Source organism: Vanessa cardui, chromosome 11 (assembly GCF_905220365.1).
Source record: "Vanessa cardui chromosome 11, ilVanCard2.1, whole genome shotgun sequence".
NCBI classification, from domain to species: domain Eukaryota; kingdom Metazoa; phylum Arthropoda; class Insecta; order Lepidoptera; family Nymphalidae; genus Vanessa; species Vanessa cardui.
In genome coordinates, this window is record NC_061133.1 from 2493117 (window position 1) to 2509760 (window position 16644).

Genomic DNA, 16644 nt, shown 5'->3' on the forward strand with positions numbered 1-16644 from the left:
TTACAAGCATTTAGAGCTGGTTAGCTCTGAGTCGTGACGATACGTTTTTATGAAGTTAGAAACTATATGCTAATAACATACAAGAGAACAGACGAATTTCATCATTAAATCGGTAAAATACCTTTTCTTTTAATTACGACTTCCTATGCGAAGGTCGTAAAGTCTACAGCCAATTGTAAGCCTAACCGATTTTTGAATAATCGATAGTTTAGCTTCGATTACATTAGCCTACCATCATTTGGGACTTGTTATATTCGTTGATTGCTAGTATCGGCGGCTACGCACGTGTTCGGGTAAGCACGCAAGGGTTGAGCCGTTAGGTGCCAGGTATAAAAACAGAAAAAGTTGCTTTCGCATGTATAAAAGTACAGATCAGTATAACGTTATGTTCCATAGATTAATTTGATACTCTTGAATTACACTAATTCGATAAAACTTGATAATAACTACGGGTGAAGTAAACTATAGTTTTCTATTCAATATTTTTAAAACAAAATTCAATAAAGCCTTACGTCTAGAGGCTATCGCAACGCTTTCTAGTTAAAGTTAAAAAGGTAAATTAAATATCGTCGTTTGGTATTATTTAATCTTGACGTAACCATCTAACTACACTCCATATGTGCATTTCCTTAAAACTTGATTACTACACTGTTTTTCACTAAGTAAAACATTTTTAGTAAATTTTCAATGACATGTAAAGAGTTTTTGGATTACAAAAATACGGTTTCTATATATGATTTATAAAACCCAGTAATTTTGCCAAAAACAATTAAACAAGAACATATTAGATTAAGATTTAAGAGCCGAAAAGTTTGAGTTCAATTACAGAGTTCAGTCGATCTGGTCACTGCATCCTTCATATTTTTATTTATCAATTTTGTAGAGCTCCAATCTGTGTGACGCAATAAATAGTAAACAGTTGAAGTATTTTCCGTTTTGCGTGATCTAAACGCTTACGTAATGTTCCGAACATGTGTTTGAGAAAATCAAATTTAACATTTCCATGATTATTTAAATTAAGCTTGTACAAATTAATGATTTCTTCTGCATTCATAGATCGTCAGTCAGCCTAAAATTGGGCTACCAATAAGTGAGGTATCTTACATTTTTTTTAAATAGGTCTTGAGATTACCACATTCATATAAACAAACATTTCATCTTCATATATTAGAACAGATACAGCTATTAAATATTTGGCAATCATTAAATACATTTATTATTTTAAAATTATTTTGACGTTAACGTTCAAGTTTACGTTACTATATACTAAATAAACCGTAGAAACATACATAAAACATAAACGATAGTACATAGTAATTAGGAAGACGAGTGAACACTAACTTTGATAAAAATGTTAATGTTAGTGACAATATATGTACAGAAATGTATGTACATTTAGTTAATTAGTACCAGTTCCTATCGTAACGTCTGAACGCTTGCATGAAAACAAAACGATATCTTAAAGTGAATTGTGAAGTGCTCTGAGTTATTTTATATTTTGCCTTTGCTTCTTGCAAATTACAGTAGTGTTACTTTTACAGATAAAAAAAAAATCGCATAAATCCTTTTTCGTTTTTAATAATTATTTAAAATCTGCAAATTTGTAAATTGTAAACCATTCCACTATCTACTTGTAAGTTTATTATAATTAAAATACTTTACATTGAAGGTCGCTTTATTATTTCACAATAATGTCGAATAGTCAAACCGCTGAACGGGAGTGTGGCGCGAGATAAATCAGCTTGTTTTCCTTATCAAGATTATAATAGTGATAAAAATATCCAAGAGAAAACTATACATCGGTTACTTGTCACGTGGATGTCGACGTTTGTGCTCTTACTGCGGCAAAATGTTGGCTAAAATATTCACCACCGTCAAATATACTTTAATAACAGTAAATTTTCTATTTCTGGTAAGTGAAGTGATCTAAAAAGGTTGTACCTCTGAAGTGTTTAGTGCTATTAACAGTGTATGTTTCAGGTGACTGGAATTATAATACTATCCGTGGGTAGTTCTGTGCAGTCCGCGTACAATGGTTACCATGAATTCCTGTCTGAGAGATTTTTCTCCCTTCCCGCGTTTTGCATCGCGACTGGTATTATCATCTTCCTCATTTCTTTTGCTGGTTTTTACGGAGCATTTATGGAAAACTATTACATGATTTTAGCGGTAAGTGACCACAGATAAAAACAAATCTATACAATGCATATATAATGTAATTCAGTTTAGTAGTCTTTACTTGAAAAAAAAATATATCTACTATACTATAATATTGTTAATTAATATATACCTATTATTTTTAACGCCAAACATTTTTTTGCTCGCCACTGTACGGTATTTCATACGGTATACCGATGTTAAGAAGTAATTCGGCCTTTATAACGATGTTTTATATAAATGAATAATTAAAACTTCTTTATTTCAACAATAATTATAGCCCATATGTAAGTCACGACTAAAATTAGTTGGTATTTACATTTTATTGTCTGGGCGACGATCGGCCTATTTCTGTAGTAGAAATGTACCTATTCTTGTTCTATTTTAAAGGGAAGCCCCATAAACATATTGATATTGATATGAAATGTAAAGTATTAGGTGTATCCGAATTGTATGGTTTTTGGCATACAGTATTTTAAACGAATATAATTATGTAATTAAAAGGACATTCAGTTATTTATTTTAGTTAGTTCGAAATAAAATTATATTTCGAACGAATTCTGACTGAGAAATAAATAAATAAGTATATACGTGGTTTAGTTCATTTTAATATGTACTTGAAATTAGTATCTTTATGCGCACTCACTCTTGAAATAAATCGATAGCTGCATTTATCTAATTTCGTTCAAGTGACTAAGTTATAACAATTCGTATTGTTATACGATAAGTATTTTACACGCAGCAATAATATGACATCTGATTACAATATGAAATATATTATTGTTATGATTTTTATTATAACAATTATTTTTATAATATAGGTTATAAAAAAAAAACCACGGAACCGTCAAATAGTCCACTTGATAGTATTCGTCGGTAGTGCCCATAGATTTTGACACCTTATGAAATTATTTATGGTAGATCCATATGTCACAGACTTGGCACAGACTTATACTGGATTTTGTGTGTGCAACTTAGCAGCGCAGACAAAACCTCGAAAGTAATGGAAAAGTCTGACCTTTGCATGAAAAGTCGGCGTTATTCATGAAAGTTGAAAGTCTGTATGCATGTTTGCGTATTATTTGGATCAAAATCATTGATCAGTGAATTATACCCATTAGGTATATTACATTTATTGATTTAGTTTTTACTGAAAAATGAATGAAATACTTGAGAAAAAAAGTCTCTGCATCCTCAAAATTAAAAGTCAGAGATAGTGAAAAGTTCGTACAGACATATTATGGATAGAGTTTTTTACTCAGACTTGTAAAATTTTCAGGTCTCAGAGTATACATATGTCTGTCAAAAGTCTATATCAAGCCTGTATCGTGTTGACCTACCTAACATATACTATGCCTTGGATATATTCCTTATAGTCGGAAAACAATAACACTTAGTAAAGCAAAAGTGCAGTATAGTAGAATGAGTTTGCTTAAATCTTCTCCTCTGAAAGGAGACTGCTTTAGGAGATAATATTTTTTATTGTTAAGTATAAAAGAAAAACGTCTCATATTTACAGTTCATGAGAATTATAAACAAATGTATCCAAATGTTTTAAACTTTCTTCTCATATTATTACTAAAATAATAGCAAAATATAGGTATGTATTATCAATGCATGACGTAAGTGAGCAGATATATCATCTTTATGAAGGTCTTCATCTTTTTTATTTATAATGAAATTAAAGTGCTGAGATAAAAGATTAAAGGCAATCTGAATTTTTCGTCTAACTCTAGCTATCAGCTCGTATACCGTATCATGCATTTTTTTAGTACTTAATAAATTTTACCAATCTTTCAGTTTGCGGGATCTATGTTGTTGATGTTCATATTTCAACTGTCAGCGTGTATCGCAGGATATGTGTTGCGCGGTAACACAGTGGCACTCGTGCAGAAGCAGCTCATCAGCACCATGGATCTTTATGGTCCCGACAAAAACTTTGAAGTCACCAAGCTGTGGGATGAAGTACAGACCGATGTAAGATTCTTTGTAATTTTCATCAAAAACTTTTCGTGAACGTGATTGGTGGAAAAATTGAAAAAAGGTTATATTAATGGATTTTAATGTGAGAGTATTGACATCGGCGTATTAAGAAGGAAAAGTGCGATATATATCAATAGCCAAGACTTCCTAACTTTTAGATGTTTTCTAATAATATTTTTCACATTAAATACCATTATAAATATCTAATAATGAGCCGAGATGGCCCAGTGGTTAGAACGCGTGCATCTTAACCGATGATTTTGGGTTCAAACCCAGGCAAGCACCACTATATCTATGTGCTCAATTTGTGTTTATAATTCATCTTGTGCTCGGCGGTGAAGGAAAACATCGTGAGGAAACCTGCATGTGTCTAATTTCATCGAAATTCTGCCACATGTGCATTCCACCGACCCGCATTGAAACAGCGTGGAATATGTTCCAAACCCTCTTCTCAATGAGAGAGGAGGCCTTAACCCAGCAGTGGGAAAATTAAAGGCTGTTACTTTACTTTACTACTATATAAATATCTAACTATATTTTATTGTTGTGATTTGAATGTAGTCAGTTAATTGAAAATTAAAAAAAAATAGGTTTCGCCAATAGTAAAAACTACCGAGTGGCTAGAATACAATTTAGTTTTTAAGAGATTAACTCGCAATGTTTGTCGTTTGCACTTATCCTACGAATTTGAAAATTAGTTCGCTTAATTCGTTTCTGAGCTATTAATTAATCTCGAGCTCAGCGTTGAATCCAAATAATTCACATATTTACCAAATTGGAGGTAAATTAAATAGACATTATCGATTTTAATCTGAATGGTATTTTTTTCAACTTCCAGTTTACTTGCTGTGGCGTGATCAACTCAAGTGATTGGCTGAGTCCATTGAATACCAGTGTATCACGGGGCGTTCCTGTGAGCTGTTGCAATCACGTCTATGGTGCTATTAACACTTTCACTTGCAACACAACCGTTGCATACACAACGGGATGTTCTGAAGCCTTCGGTGACTGGGTTCAATCACACGCTGCAGCTATTGGTATTTCGGGAATATTTCTTGTTTTAATGCAGGTAGGCACCCAAAAGGTTTGAAATAGTTATTTTTTCGTAAGTGTTTTAAGATTAATCATGTCTCAGATGCGTTTATATAAATTAGTCTGCCGCAATGGCAAAAACACCTTCAATGTGTGATGTCAGTTTGGATTATTTTGGTAGTTGTTATCGTAAATAAGCTTTTTCTAGCAGAACACATTAAGTAGTGGTGGTATATTCATTATTACAACCATCTGAACTCGTTTTATTCATGATATGAAATTTATTATAATAAAGTGGCCTTTTTCATTCATTTCATCAACAATAGGGAATAAAAATAGCGCATCTTATTTTTATTTTTGTATTTATTTTAAAGAACTCCATACAGGTTACACAAGTATACTAAAAACCCAAAACACTCTAATTTACTGTAAAAATGCAGTTTCAAATTGTCATTTTAAATTTTCGCGCGAAAACGGATCTTTATTTCGTATGACGTCACTTCTATCTGTCACTGGCCCATTGAGCGTATTTGTCCTTACTTGTTTTCATACTTGTGTATTTTTTCTCGACTTTTGAGATACTTTTTTATAAAAATTTAAGACGGACTATTCGATACTCCGAAAAAAGCCGTATTGATATATGTTTTATTCCAATGTGTTCAATCTACTTCAACAAAGTTTTCAAATAAATGGTACTTGAGTGGACCTTCTGACACAAAACTGAGAAAAAAGTGGTTACAAGCTAAAAAGAGGAATCTGGTGTCTGCTTTGACAAACCCAACTTCCATTTTTATTCGAAATATGCAATTAATTTTCCTTTCAATATTCACTTTTTTACAACTATAATCTCAAATAAGTAGTCATAACGGGAGTGACTGAACGCTAATTAGTGTTTTGAAATACGTTCCGTTACAAGTTACTTTAATTCGTAATTATTGTAAAAAAAAAAAAACAAAATTATATCAAATATAAACCTTGCAGGGGGCCCTTCTTATATAAGTTTTCAACAATTTATTTTCAATAACAAAAAATACATAAATATTATATTTGCATGTTCCCTATAACGTAACGTAACGTATTCGGTAACGTATTCGGGTTTCAATGTACTTTGCAAAACTACTAATCTAATAAAATCATTACCTGAATATGGTTGCCTGTGGAAATAAATACTGTGATCTAAAAAAAAAACTTTTTTTTTGTTTCTATTTTAATCCCATGTATAGTTCCAAGTCACCAAAACTAATGTTATTATTTATTATTTTAGGCTCTGGCTGTTGCTGGTGCAGTATGGCTGGCTAACATTTCGAGACGAGAGAGAGAGTTTCCATAATGTTATACTATTAACACTAATGTAAGGTGTATTTTAAAATTAAAAAAAATCATTTTAAAATTGTAACATAAATGTATATGGTTTTCTTTGTTAATATTTTTATCGTGCTGTTGAAAAATAATAAAATAATATTAAGATAGATTTATAGACTATGTTTTTTAATTATGAAATAGTAATTATTTAGTTAGGATGCTTTTAGTGTTATTATGAATTAAAAAAATATGAAATGTGAATTCAGAAGTGGAAAACGTATATTCAAAATAACGATTGTCTCAATATAGAATATCCTAATTTTTTTCCGAAAATTGTGGAATCTGTGCAATATGGGATATTTTTTGTGGGAAAAACTTTGAAACAAAAGTTACAGCTAATTGACAAAGTTCGAATTTCGGAAATGTTATGAATAAATTAACAAACAATAAATTCAATCAATTTCTTCTTCAATTCAATATTAGTTCTCAACTTGAAATGTATTCTTTAAATGTCACTAATAAAACTATTTGGTTGCGAATATTTAATGCAGTCATGTGTGTGTATTTAATTATTTTAGTTCATAGTTAGAAATGGCAAAACGAAAATTATATTACGATTAGTAATATAATATAATCAGAAAGTTGATCTAGATCGGCTTTAGATTAAACTGTTATTATTAACTTTGTGATAATTATAAAAATTAATTGTAGTCAGAAGGAATACAAATTACTATAATGCTTAAAAGTATATTTAAATGCAGTATTGCAGTCAGACAATACGTGGTAAGGTTCAGAACATCATAATGCATTCACATTCCGTCTGGTGTTCCCCAAGGATCTCATTTAGGTCCTTTTGTGTTCAATGTGTTTATTAGTGCCGATATGGTCATAACATGTAATCCAGATATATTATTTCACGAAATTTGTTACATCCAAAGTAAATACATACTCGTATCTAAAGAACAGCTCTATCAATTTTGTTGTATCCCTTTTTTTCTTTTTCTTTTTGCCCTATCAGCTCTGACAGTTATTGAATAAGATGCTAAGACCTACTCAAGCTAGATTTGTGATAACATTAAGCATTTCCAGAACCTGGTGATGAGTTAAAATATTTCCATCATAGATATTTCTTGTTTTTCGTTATTGATTGATTGCAATAAATATTGTAATATTGTGAAATATCATAATTTTTATTTCATTGTTAGAAACCCCATTATTTTAAGCTACAGCCACAAGCAACATAACATCTTAGTACCTCAGGTTAGTGTCGCATTGACGATAAAATATTAATAGTTACCTATCTGCTTATTTTCTATCTATAATTCTAGACTAATGTTGATAATGTAAAAGTATCAGTTACTTAAGTATCACCGAGCCAAATTTGAAAAAAAATTTAATTATCAGCGGGCAACACTGTTAGTACTGTGATAGAAGTTTATCCCAGCATGTTCATTCAGTATGTTTCGGTAGATTTAGTAGATTTTATAAAGAAAAATTTTACTCTGTGGATTTGTGAGGAGTCATTATAAAATACCTTCCCACCTCGATGTCCGAAAATCCACAACAGTGCGATTTCTAAGACATTTTCTACCTCGCACCACCACTTTGTGGAATCAGCTTTCGCCGGCGTTCAAGAAAAGAGCGTCCTTCCTCAAAGGCCGGCAACGCACCTGCTAGCCCGATGGTGTTGCAGATGTCCATGGGCGGTGGTAGTCACTTTCCATCAGGTGAGCCTCCTGCTCGTTTTCCACCTATAACATGAAAAAAAAATAGGTTTTAAATCAAATAAATTAATCGCATTTGAAGCCGCGATCAAGGCCATGTTCAGAGTGTATCGTTAGCCTAGTCTTATTTGAACTACTGTCGACCGTTTGGAATCAATTGTTTTATATCTTTTATACATTATATTTTAATACCAGCGACCCGTCGGTTTCGCATGGATGCAATGCTGATACTGATATATTTATTTACGCTATCACATTAGCAGTACTTCTTTACTATATTTTCCATGTTTTATTTACAGAAACCTTTCTCTCGAATCCCTCTATATATTACAAATACACATCAAAATCTGTTGCACTCAACTTGCTAATACTTTGATCACTACTGTGCATCAAATTTTCTACAAAGTAAACAAATTACATCGTCTTTTAATTGTAATTTTCTTTTACGACTTCATATTTACTGTGCTTACGATGTGGGTAGCACCGACGACGTGTTTTAACCAATGAACTCGAGGCCACCGCCGTCAACATTGGAAACACTAACGCGAGGTATTATTAATGTTTACCATAGCTTACAAAATACATACGCTAATTGGTCGAAGAAAATTCGAGTTGTACTAAACAACTTAGTTGTCATTGAGTCGAGCACGCGATAGCATATCAGTTGATAGCGATCCTGAAAAGTGTCGCCTTAATTTTCAGTCTGTTGTGAACTGTCGTTAAGTGACGGTGTACAAGTTTTTCGCGATTGTGCTAAAATGGCGCAGAATAATCTAGAAGTCGGCATGAAGTGCATAAAGTATATGCTGTTGTGTGTTACTGCTATTTTCGTGGTGAGTTTGTCGACATGGTACATTATTTAATTTTATTTGTTCTGCTTATCAGTGTGTGATGTGGCATCGTTTCAGGTATAGCATAGATTATAGTAACGCAATTCGGTATAAACTCGATTGTATTACCAAGTACCAAGGTTTTTGCAATGATATTTTTATATGAGGGTCTTCTTTTAATATATCGTACGAGCAGCCTATGCTCTAATTGGTTTTAGTTTATTCCGCTAAGCCAGTTGCGGTTAACAAATGTTGACTAAGTTTCGTTAATATTAAATGACTAATAGCGATATCAATATTTTTATTATGTTTAGAAACGTGACGTCATCGATAAGAGAGTACTTTGTGTGTAATAAAAGAAACACAATACAGAATTGCTATTTTAACTTTTAATTCAAATATTATTCATGCTCTGTGTTTTATATTTGAATTGATTCAATCGGTTACAAGGAAAATTTTTACTAATATTTTGTAATAAACCGAAGAGTATGTTGGTTTGTTTGAACACGCTTATATCGGAATCTACCCGACCGATTTGATAAGGTCTTTTTGCGTTAGTGACTATATACTATATTACTATAATATGTGCAATTCTGTCTGTTGTTTATAATTGTACTTTACAATTAGTTTGTTAAATACTTTTTAAATACAAACATCAACTGTAAATCGTGTATACGAATGTTTTATAATATCTCTGTTAGGAATTATAATTATTATTGTATGAGAGTAGTATAATACAATTATACTTATACTTTAGTCAAGAGAAATAACTCACGTGTGCCAAAAGATTTACGTAATATGTACTCAGTATATGTTGCACATATGTGATGTTTTGGCATTGACCGCGAAAATTAAAACGATTTACATTCATTGAAATTTGATTTTTTTTTTGTTTCAAATAAACAGCAAATGTAATTTACACACATGAAATCGAGATATACAGGAAGGACTAAAGCCGTTCGTATCCGTAATGAAAATAAAGAGCAAGATAACATGAACAAACCGTAATGCAATTTACATTTCAATGATACTGATACGCCATAAATTATTCCATTGTTTTACCATAGCCACTTGTAAAGTCGTAGTACTTTAAATATATAGAAATTATCGACGGTATTTGACTTTTGAAGTCGTATTGATTGTGTATATTATGAGTTTATTGAAACTCAAAAAAATATGGCGTATTGTTTACATACAGGAATTTATTAGTAAATGTTGAATGTGATGACTTTGGTAAATAATTATATAAAGATCTAACTTTATTAACATAAGAACATGACATTAAATGCTTAAATATATTCAAATATGAACTAAAACTAGTTACTGTATTATACAGTCTGTATAAATATTAACCGCGTGGAATGGTGGCAAGAATGAAAGCAGCATTTTCCGCTTGAATCGCAATTCCTCTGGCCAAAAAACGAACCAGCCCTCCTGTGGAGGCAATGATTTATACTTTTGACAAAGCTTTTGGAAGTACTATTTAAATATACTATATTAATCTTGATTAGGAGCCCGTTAACAGTGGAAGTTGTTTATATTTCTCGCACTGACCATTTTTATGGGTAGATGGTTTGCCAGGCAGCCTTTTAAGTCGCTTTTTACTAGTCACTAGTCAATTTTTATTAAAAAGTATTAATACAAATTTGCTCGGGCGCTCAAAATAAACAAAATCAAATGAGAACCTAAGATACAATTCATGTTATTATGGAGAGTATGCGTTGTATTCATATGACGTCATGCAAGGAAAATATTTACCACATATTTCACAAACAATTGCGGAATTGTAGAATTGATAATAATGTGCTAATTTTCCTACTATTTAAGAACCTGTAACTTTTAAAACAGTTTCATTTATGTTTTTGTATCGAATCTCATAAATACGAAGCATCACCAAATACAAAGTAAGATAGGTATCTTTATTACAAGCATCCTAATAATATCCATTATTATAAAATTATAACTAATGCGTACTTATATGAGCTAAAATGAACCTGAGCCTTTACCCGCGCGAATTTTATAAAAGTGTACCTATAACACACAAACTGTCACCCCATTTGTATCCCTTTGAGTGGTGAATTAAAAAAAGTAGCCTTTGTCATTCTCAGGGATCAAACTATCCGGATAGTTATCTCACCTACGTGGGTTCAGCTGTTTAAGCGTAATTTTTAGTGCGATTATTTTCTCATTTATAATATATTGTACGCAATAAAAATAGTTTTGAATGTTTCTCAAAATTTTATCCTAATTCAAATATTAAACGGTCATATGTTTAGTAAATAGAATGATGCAATTTAGAATTTTGACGACCTCCATGGTCGAGTAGTGTGTACACCGGTTTTCATGGGTAAGCCACTCCGAGGTCCTGGGTTCGATTCCCAGCCGAGTCGATGTTGAAAACTCATTAGATTTCTATGTTGTAATGGGTCTGGGTGTTTGTGGTACCGTCGTTACTTCTCATTTTCCATAACACAAGTGCTTTAGCTACTTACATTGGGATCAGAGTAATGTATTTGATATTATCCAATATTAAAAAAAAAACTCGTAATGTTTAATAAATCTATTCATGCAGATAACTGATATAATAGAGAGTAACTTAGGCTACAATAATAAAAAAAATATTAAATAAAAATTTAAATTTTCAGAGCGGCGTCCACATTGTAGCAGCTGTCAATATAAATACGTAAAATACTAATAATACAGAATAATAAATAGTTATTTAAAATCAATATTTAACGGATATAATTTAGGTCTTTAAATCTATTTGTAATTATAAAGAGATATGAAGAGTTCTAAATTTAATAACACAATACGTCCTCTATAGACTGATATTAAATTAGACGAGACAGTTTCTACCTATAATTAGCTATTTGTACGGATGCTTTTTATTCATGTCGGTTTATATATAACTACCCGCATTTTCGAGTTGAAAAATTTAAACTTAAACACATGTTTACCTGGTACCTGTAATCTATTTCAGCCTTATAACATTTGACATCGGATTTTTAGAAAAAAAAATGCTCTTTGTATATTGTTATTTGACCTTTGAAAGTAAATTTAAAGTGGATAGCAGTAGTTAAGTGGAATAGTCTTGCATTAAGAATTTCATATTAATCGAGAACTATTTGTAGTCCACAATAAATCTACGATATTAGCAAATATTAATTCTTTCTTCGATTGGAATAGGCTACTGGACAAGTAGTTTTACCAAAGGTAGTAGCTTCACTTAATTTTTAAATGACAAAAGTGCTTGTAAAAGCCTACTTGAATTAAGTTTATTTTGATTTGATTTGATATATTTTCAGTTCTACAAGCGTTACTTTAGTTAGTATAGTTAGTTCATAGAGTAACTCAATGAGAAGTTTTTTAAATAATTTCCATTCGTGAAAACAGTCATAGTAATACGATGCTCAATTTCAATTTTCATATGAAAAAAAGTATTTCTACACAGTAATAATTCTCTTGTGGTATCCATTCTACGGTGTTGCTTTGTAAACAATGCATGTGATATGTCAGTCGTGAAAAATCAATAACCATGTAGGTACCTACAAACTATAGCCGCATAACCGCTAACGCCCTTGTGAGTGTCGCAAGGTCGATATTACCTGTAATTTTTTTTCTTCCATTACTTTGCTGTACATAATCAAATTTGTACGTTTCGTAGTAGTTTTAATTTGGATTAATATATGATATCACTTTTTATTAGTTAATTATTTAAAGCTCAATTAATTTGAAGTTAGTTGAATTAAATTTTAAAGATAAAGATTTTTTTTGCGATAAATACCAGCAAGCAAGTTAGAGCATCTTAATAGCTAAATGATATATTAATGTAATAATATGTATTGAAATGACTCCTTAACTTTGTACAAATAAGTTAAGTACTTGATGTTAATTCTTATGTAAATATAAACTACATGATATAACTTTGTATAAGCTAATAATATGAAAGGTGACTGGGTGAATGACTTATGTTTGAACGCGTAAATTGATGAAGGTATTTTTATCTCGATGGATAAATGCATTTAAGTGTTCCCGCATGCAAAGGCTGTGGTATGCGGGATTCGACGACGCTATGTGCGTCGGACTACCTACCGGCTAGAGCCTACAAGCTAGAGAGGAATAAATATGACGCTGAAGTGCGTAGCGCAGAAGTCTTTTCCCCGGTCTTCTTACGTGGGCCAGTCAGAGGAAATATTTTCTTCACGCTTTTCTGGCATACTTGGTCTTAATACGATTTCTCAGGCTGAGATCAGTGTTTACTGGACTAGGTCCCCGAATCGATATTTCATTGTTGATTTTGATATTTCGTTATAGATCTAAACGTTTTAGTAGATTCAGCACATGTGCGGTTAATAGAAGATTGATTTCGCGTGAAGAAAAAGTGTTAAATATTTTCGTTATGTAAAAAAGGGGATATCTACATAGAACTGATATTGATATGTGATAGAGAATACTTTACTACCAATAATGTTTACTATTTTATGTAGAAATATTTACATACCTAAAAATTTAGTACATTTCATTCAAGAATTCTCTTTTTATGCACATCTACGGCTCTTCAAAAAGAGACCATAACCGATTTTCTATGCGCAGCTACTGTACTATAATCACTGGGACAAAAATCGACTTACTATTAATATATAAGATTTACATAAATTCGATGACCAATATTAGATTTAATATGTTACGTCCCTTGGGTATGTACTTACATTGGCTTCTTTAGCCTTCAGACTGAAATAGTAATGCAGTGTTTAAATATTTATTTGTAGGGAATTCTACCGACGATATTTGGTACTATAACTTGTGTATTTTTTAAAATATGTATTGATACAATTTTGGTGGATATAACGAGTGTATTATTGTGTTATTATTCCGCTGATTGTTTACATGTATATTTTCTTTTGTAGCTCACTTCAGCCCTTATAATCTCAGTGGGTACAACGATCTACGCAATCTACTACGATGTATCATTCTTCCTGGACACGCAGCTATTCTCACCCGCGACCTTTATCATCGTCATTGGAGTCATCATGCTCTTCGTTTCACTGTTTGGTTGCATCGGTGCCTTGAAGGAGAGTACCTGCTTGGTTAACATTGTAAGTTCAAAGATACTTGGAACATGCAAATACTCAAAACGATTAGTCTATAAAATATTATCAAATATATTATTGCATATAATAGGTAGATTAATTTAATATAAATAATGGAAATTTCTGAGTAAAGATACCACTTTAAGACATTCAATTATTGGGAGGGTTATTGGACTACTTCGGTTACGTTGCCTAAAAGCATTATCTGATCCGTGTCGCATCGTAACCCCTCCGTCTAAGATGCCCCACAGGTAGCCAGTGATAAATATAGCACTTCATCGTTAGGAATTAAGCACTGAATAGAGATCCTACCTACGGATTGGAAATCGATGCGAAGAGGAGTGTTATTTTTTTGATATAGGTTAATGGGTCCTCTAATGATAATTAGTCATAAGACAGACAGACGCGCTGTAAGAAATATTAACCGTTCCTCACATCGCCAATGTACCACCAACCTGCCTTCGATGTTACGCAGTAAAAATAGCTTTGAATGTTTCTCAAAATTTTATGATAATCCAAATATTAAACGTTAACGGCGTTAATCTTATAGCAGCTTTCAATATAAGTACTTAAAATACTGATTATAATCGGTCAGTAGATATAGACATTTGGCCCTATTAGATATATTAACCCAACCGTGGAAACTAGGATGTTACGTCCTTCTTGTTACACTGACTTAAACAAATTGGAACACAACAATACTAAGCATTGCTGTTTGCAAATAGAATATCTGATGAGAGGGTGGAACCTTTTTATAGATTTATTCAAGTAGTGTTTTAAAAAGTCTGCATCGATCGCAAAACACAAGCAAGCAAGTGATTAATTATAAAGGAAATTGCATTTCTATGTTATTGTTAAAGCACTTTATTATGTCGAAATACCAAGGAAATAGATAATAATGATTCATGATGATGATGATTGTTTTTGTATGATAGTAGAAAACCTGTGATATATAGTGCAAATATGATATGGTCCTTATCGTTTTAACTTAGCTGCTTCAAATGAAAATTCTTGTACAATTCCTATAATAGTGATCAATTGAATTACAAGTGTAGTTAGTAATCAGAGTACATGAACAGTATGTTTAAATTTCTTCCTTCAAATACATGATCACAACAAGAAAACCAACCTGATGTTGTGCTTTAAATGAACATCGTATATTTATGCAGTCAGTAATAGTGTATGTTAGATACAGAGTAACTGATATAGCTTGCTAACTTGATACTTAATTTATTTCAAGATCGAATATGAAATTCGTAACGTAATAAATGTTCCCAGGGATAATATAACTACTTGCTTTAGGTAATCTGAAACAATTCTTGTCATATAGACTAATGTCTATACGTGCATCATCCATTTACCATTAATCTATTTAATTAAGTTGAGAAATTCTTATCTAAACACACGTGTTTGTAGAATGTGCAAAGACGTATTTTTTTATTTTCAGTTTAATTACAGAACTAATTTAGTATGGCTTGTAAATTTCAGTTTGCAGTTATCCTCAGTTTGGTGTTGGTGCTTGAAATCTCAGCTGCCATAGCTGCTTACACGTTGCGTTCACAAGTCGCAGATATGTTGGACGAAAACTTGAGAGAGACACTACCATTGTATTACAACAAACCAGAAGTGACCGATGCCTTCGACTTCATTCAAAGCAGGGTATGTATGTCTAGGATATTACAATACTAAGGACTTTCTAGTTGATTGCTACCACTCTAACTGGTGGTAGATTTTTGATTATCAATAAGCAAGTATAAAGACTTCCTTACTGAATAAAGATTTTTTTAAATCATATTCGCTAATTTGTCTAAGGGTTACTTAAGAACTAATTATATTGCATACATAATGAATTGAGAGACATTTTATTTGTGTATTTGCAGCTGAACTGCTGTGGTGTTGACAGTTACCTCGACTGGGGCGAAGTACCCACTGAAACATCAGGTATCTCCGTGGCCAACATCACTGTCCCCTATTCCTGTTGCGCTCAGACACACTACCAAGTTGTTGGAGACATAGAAGTTGACGAGTGTGTCAAGCTGTATGCTAATGGCTGCCTTCCCAGGATCACTTACTTGATCTACCAGAGCGCAGGCTTGCTTGGTGCAGGTGCCATGACGATTGCATTTATTCAGGTACGTAACGATTTCCAACATAATAGTATCCTTCTTATCTAATTGACTTCTGAAGGTGTTTGCTGAATTGTATTTATTTGTGTTTCAGGTTATCGGCATTTTGTTCTCATTCTCGTTAGCCAGCTCCATCCGTAAAGCGAAGTCTGAGCGCGAGCGCAGACGATGGGAGATTCAGGAGCGCATGATCAACGCGTACACTTCTCTCAACCCCGAGAAGGAAAAAAACGCGCCTATCGTTTATGTCCCATTCCACGGACAAACTAACGCTTAGTGTTGAATACGGCCAAACATTTTCCAAAACACGAACAGACTTCGTCCGTTTTTCCTTTTGCAAGGGAAATGCGAATTGTACACAAAATAAATACAGTTTTATTGTTGTTTTTAATCCCACACA

The 16644-nt window shown here is 32.3% G+C and overlaps 2 protein-coding genes across 2 annotated transcripts; both read left to right on the forward strand.

The window, feature by feature from the left end:
- Positions 1-1613: 1613 nt before the first annotated feature.
- On the forward strand, positions 1614-6542 carry LOC124533488 (tetraspanin-4-like). Its single transcript, XM_047108808.1, has 5 exons — positions 1614-1912; positions 1981-2169; positions 3958-4134; positions 4979-5209; positions 6437-6542. Exons 1-5 carry the CDS (start codon positions 1850-1852, stop codon positions 6500-6502), a joined length of 726 nt encoding a protein of 241 aa, XP_046964764.1. The 5' UTR covers positions 1614-1849; the 3' UTR covers positions 6503-6542.
- Positions 6543-8726: 2184 nt separating this feature from the next.
- Positions 8727-16635, forward strand: LOC124533639 (CD63 antigen-like). Its single transcript, XM_047109044.1, has 5 exons — positions 8727-9031; positions 13936-14124; positions 15607-15777; positions 15999-16250; positions 16339-16635. Exons 1-5 carry the CDS (start codon positions 8957-8959, stop codon positions 16519-16521), a joined length of 870 nt encoding a protein of 289 aa, XP_046965000.1. The 5' UTR covers positions 8727-8956; the 3' UTR covers positions 16522-16635.
- The last annotated feature ends 9 nt before the right edge of the window (positions 16636-16644 follow it).

What these genes read in the sequence shown, in the direction of transcription:
- LOC124533639 (XM_047109044.1), top strand. Translation starts at nt 8,957, where the DNA reads ATGGCGCAGAATAATCTAGAAGTCGGCATGAAGTGCATAAAGTATATG. An exon ending in TCGACTTCATTCAAAGCAGG is followed by an intron (nt 15,778 to 15,998) that starts GTATGTATGTCT and finishes GTGTATTTGCAG; the next exon opens with CTGAACTGCTGTGGTGTTGA. An exon ending in TGACGATTGCATTTATTCAG is followed by an intron (nt 16,251 to 16,338) that starts GTACGTAACGAT and finishes TTTGTGTTTCAG; the next exon opens with GTTATCGGCATTTTGTTCTC.
- LOC124533488 (XM_047108808.1), top strand. Translation starts at nt 1,850, where the DNA reads ATGTTGGCTAAAATATTCACCACCGTCAAATATACTTTAATAACAGTA. An exon ending in CAGTAAATTTTCTATTTCTG is followed by an intron (nt 1,913 to 1,980) that starts GTAAGTGAAGTG and finishes TGTATGTTTCAG; the next exon opens with GTGACTGGAATTATAATACT. An exon ending in ACTATTACATGATTTTAGCG is followed by an intron (nt 2,170 to 3,957) that starts GTAAGTGACCAC and finishes CCAATCTTTCAG; the next exon opens with TTTGCGGGATCTATGTTGTT.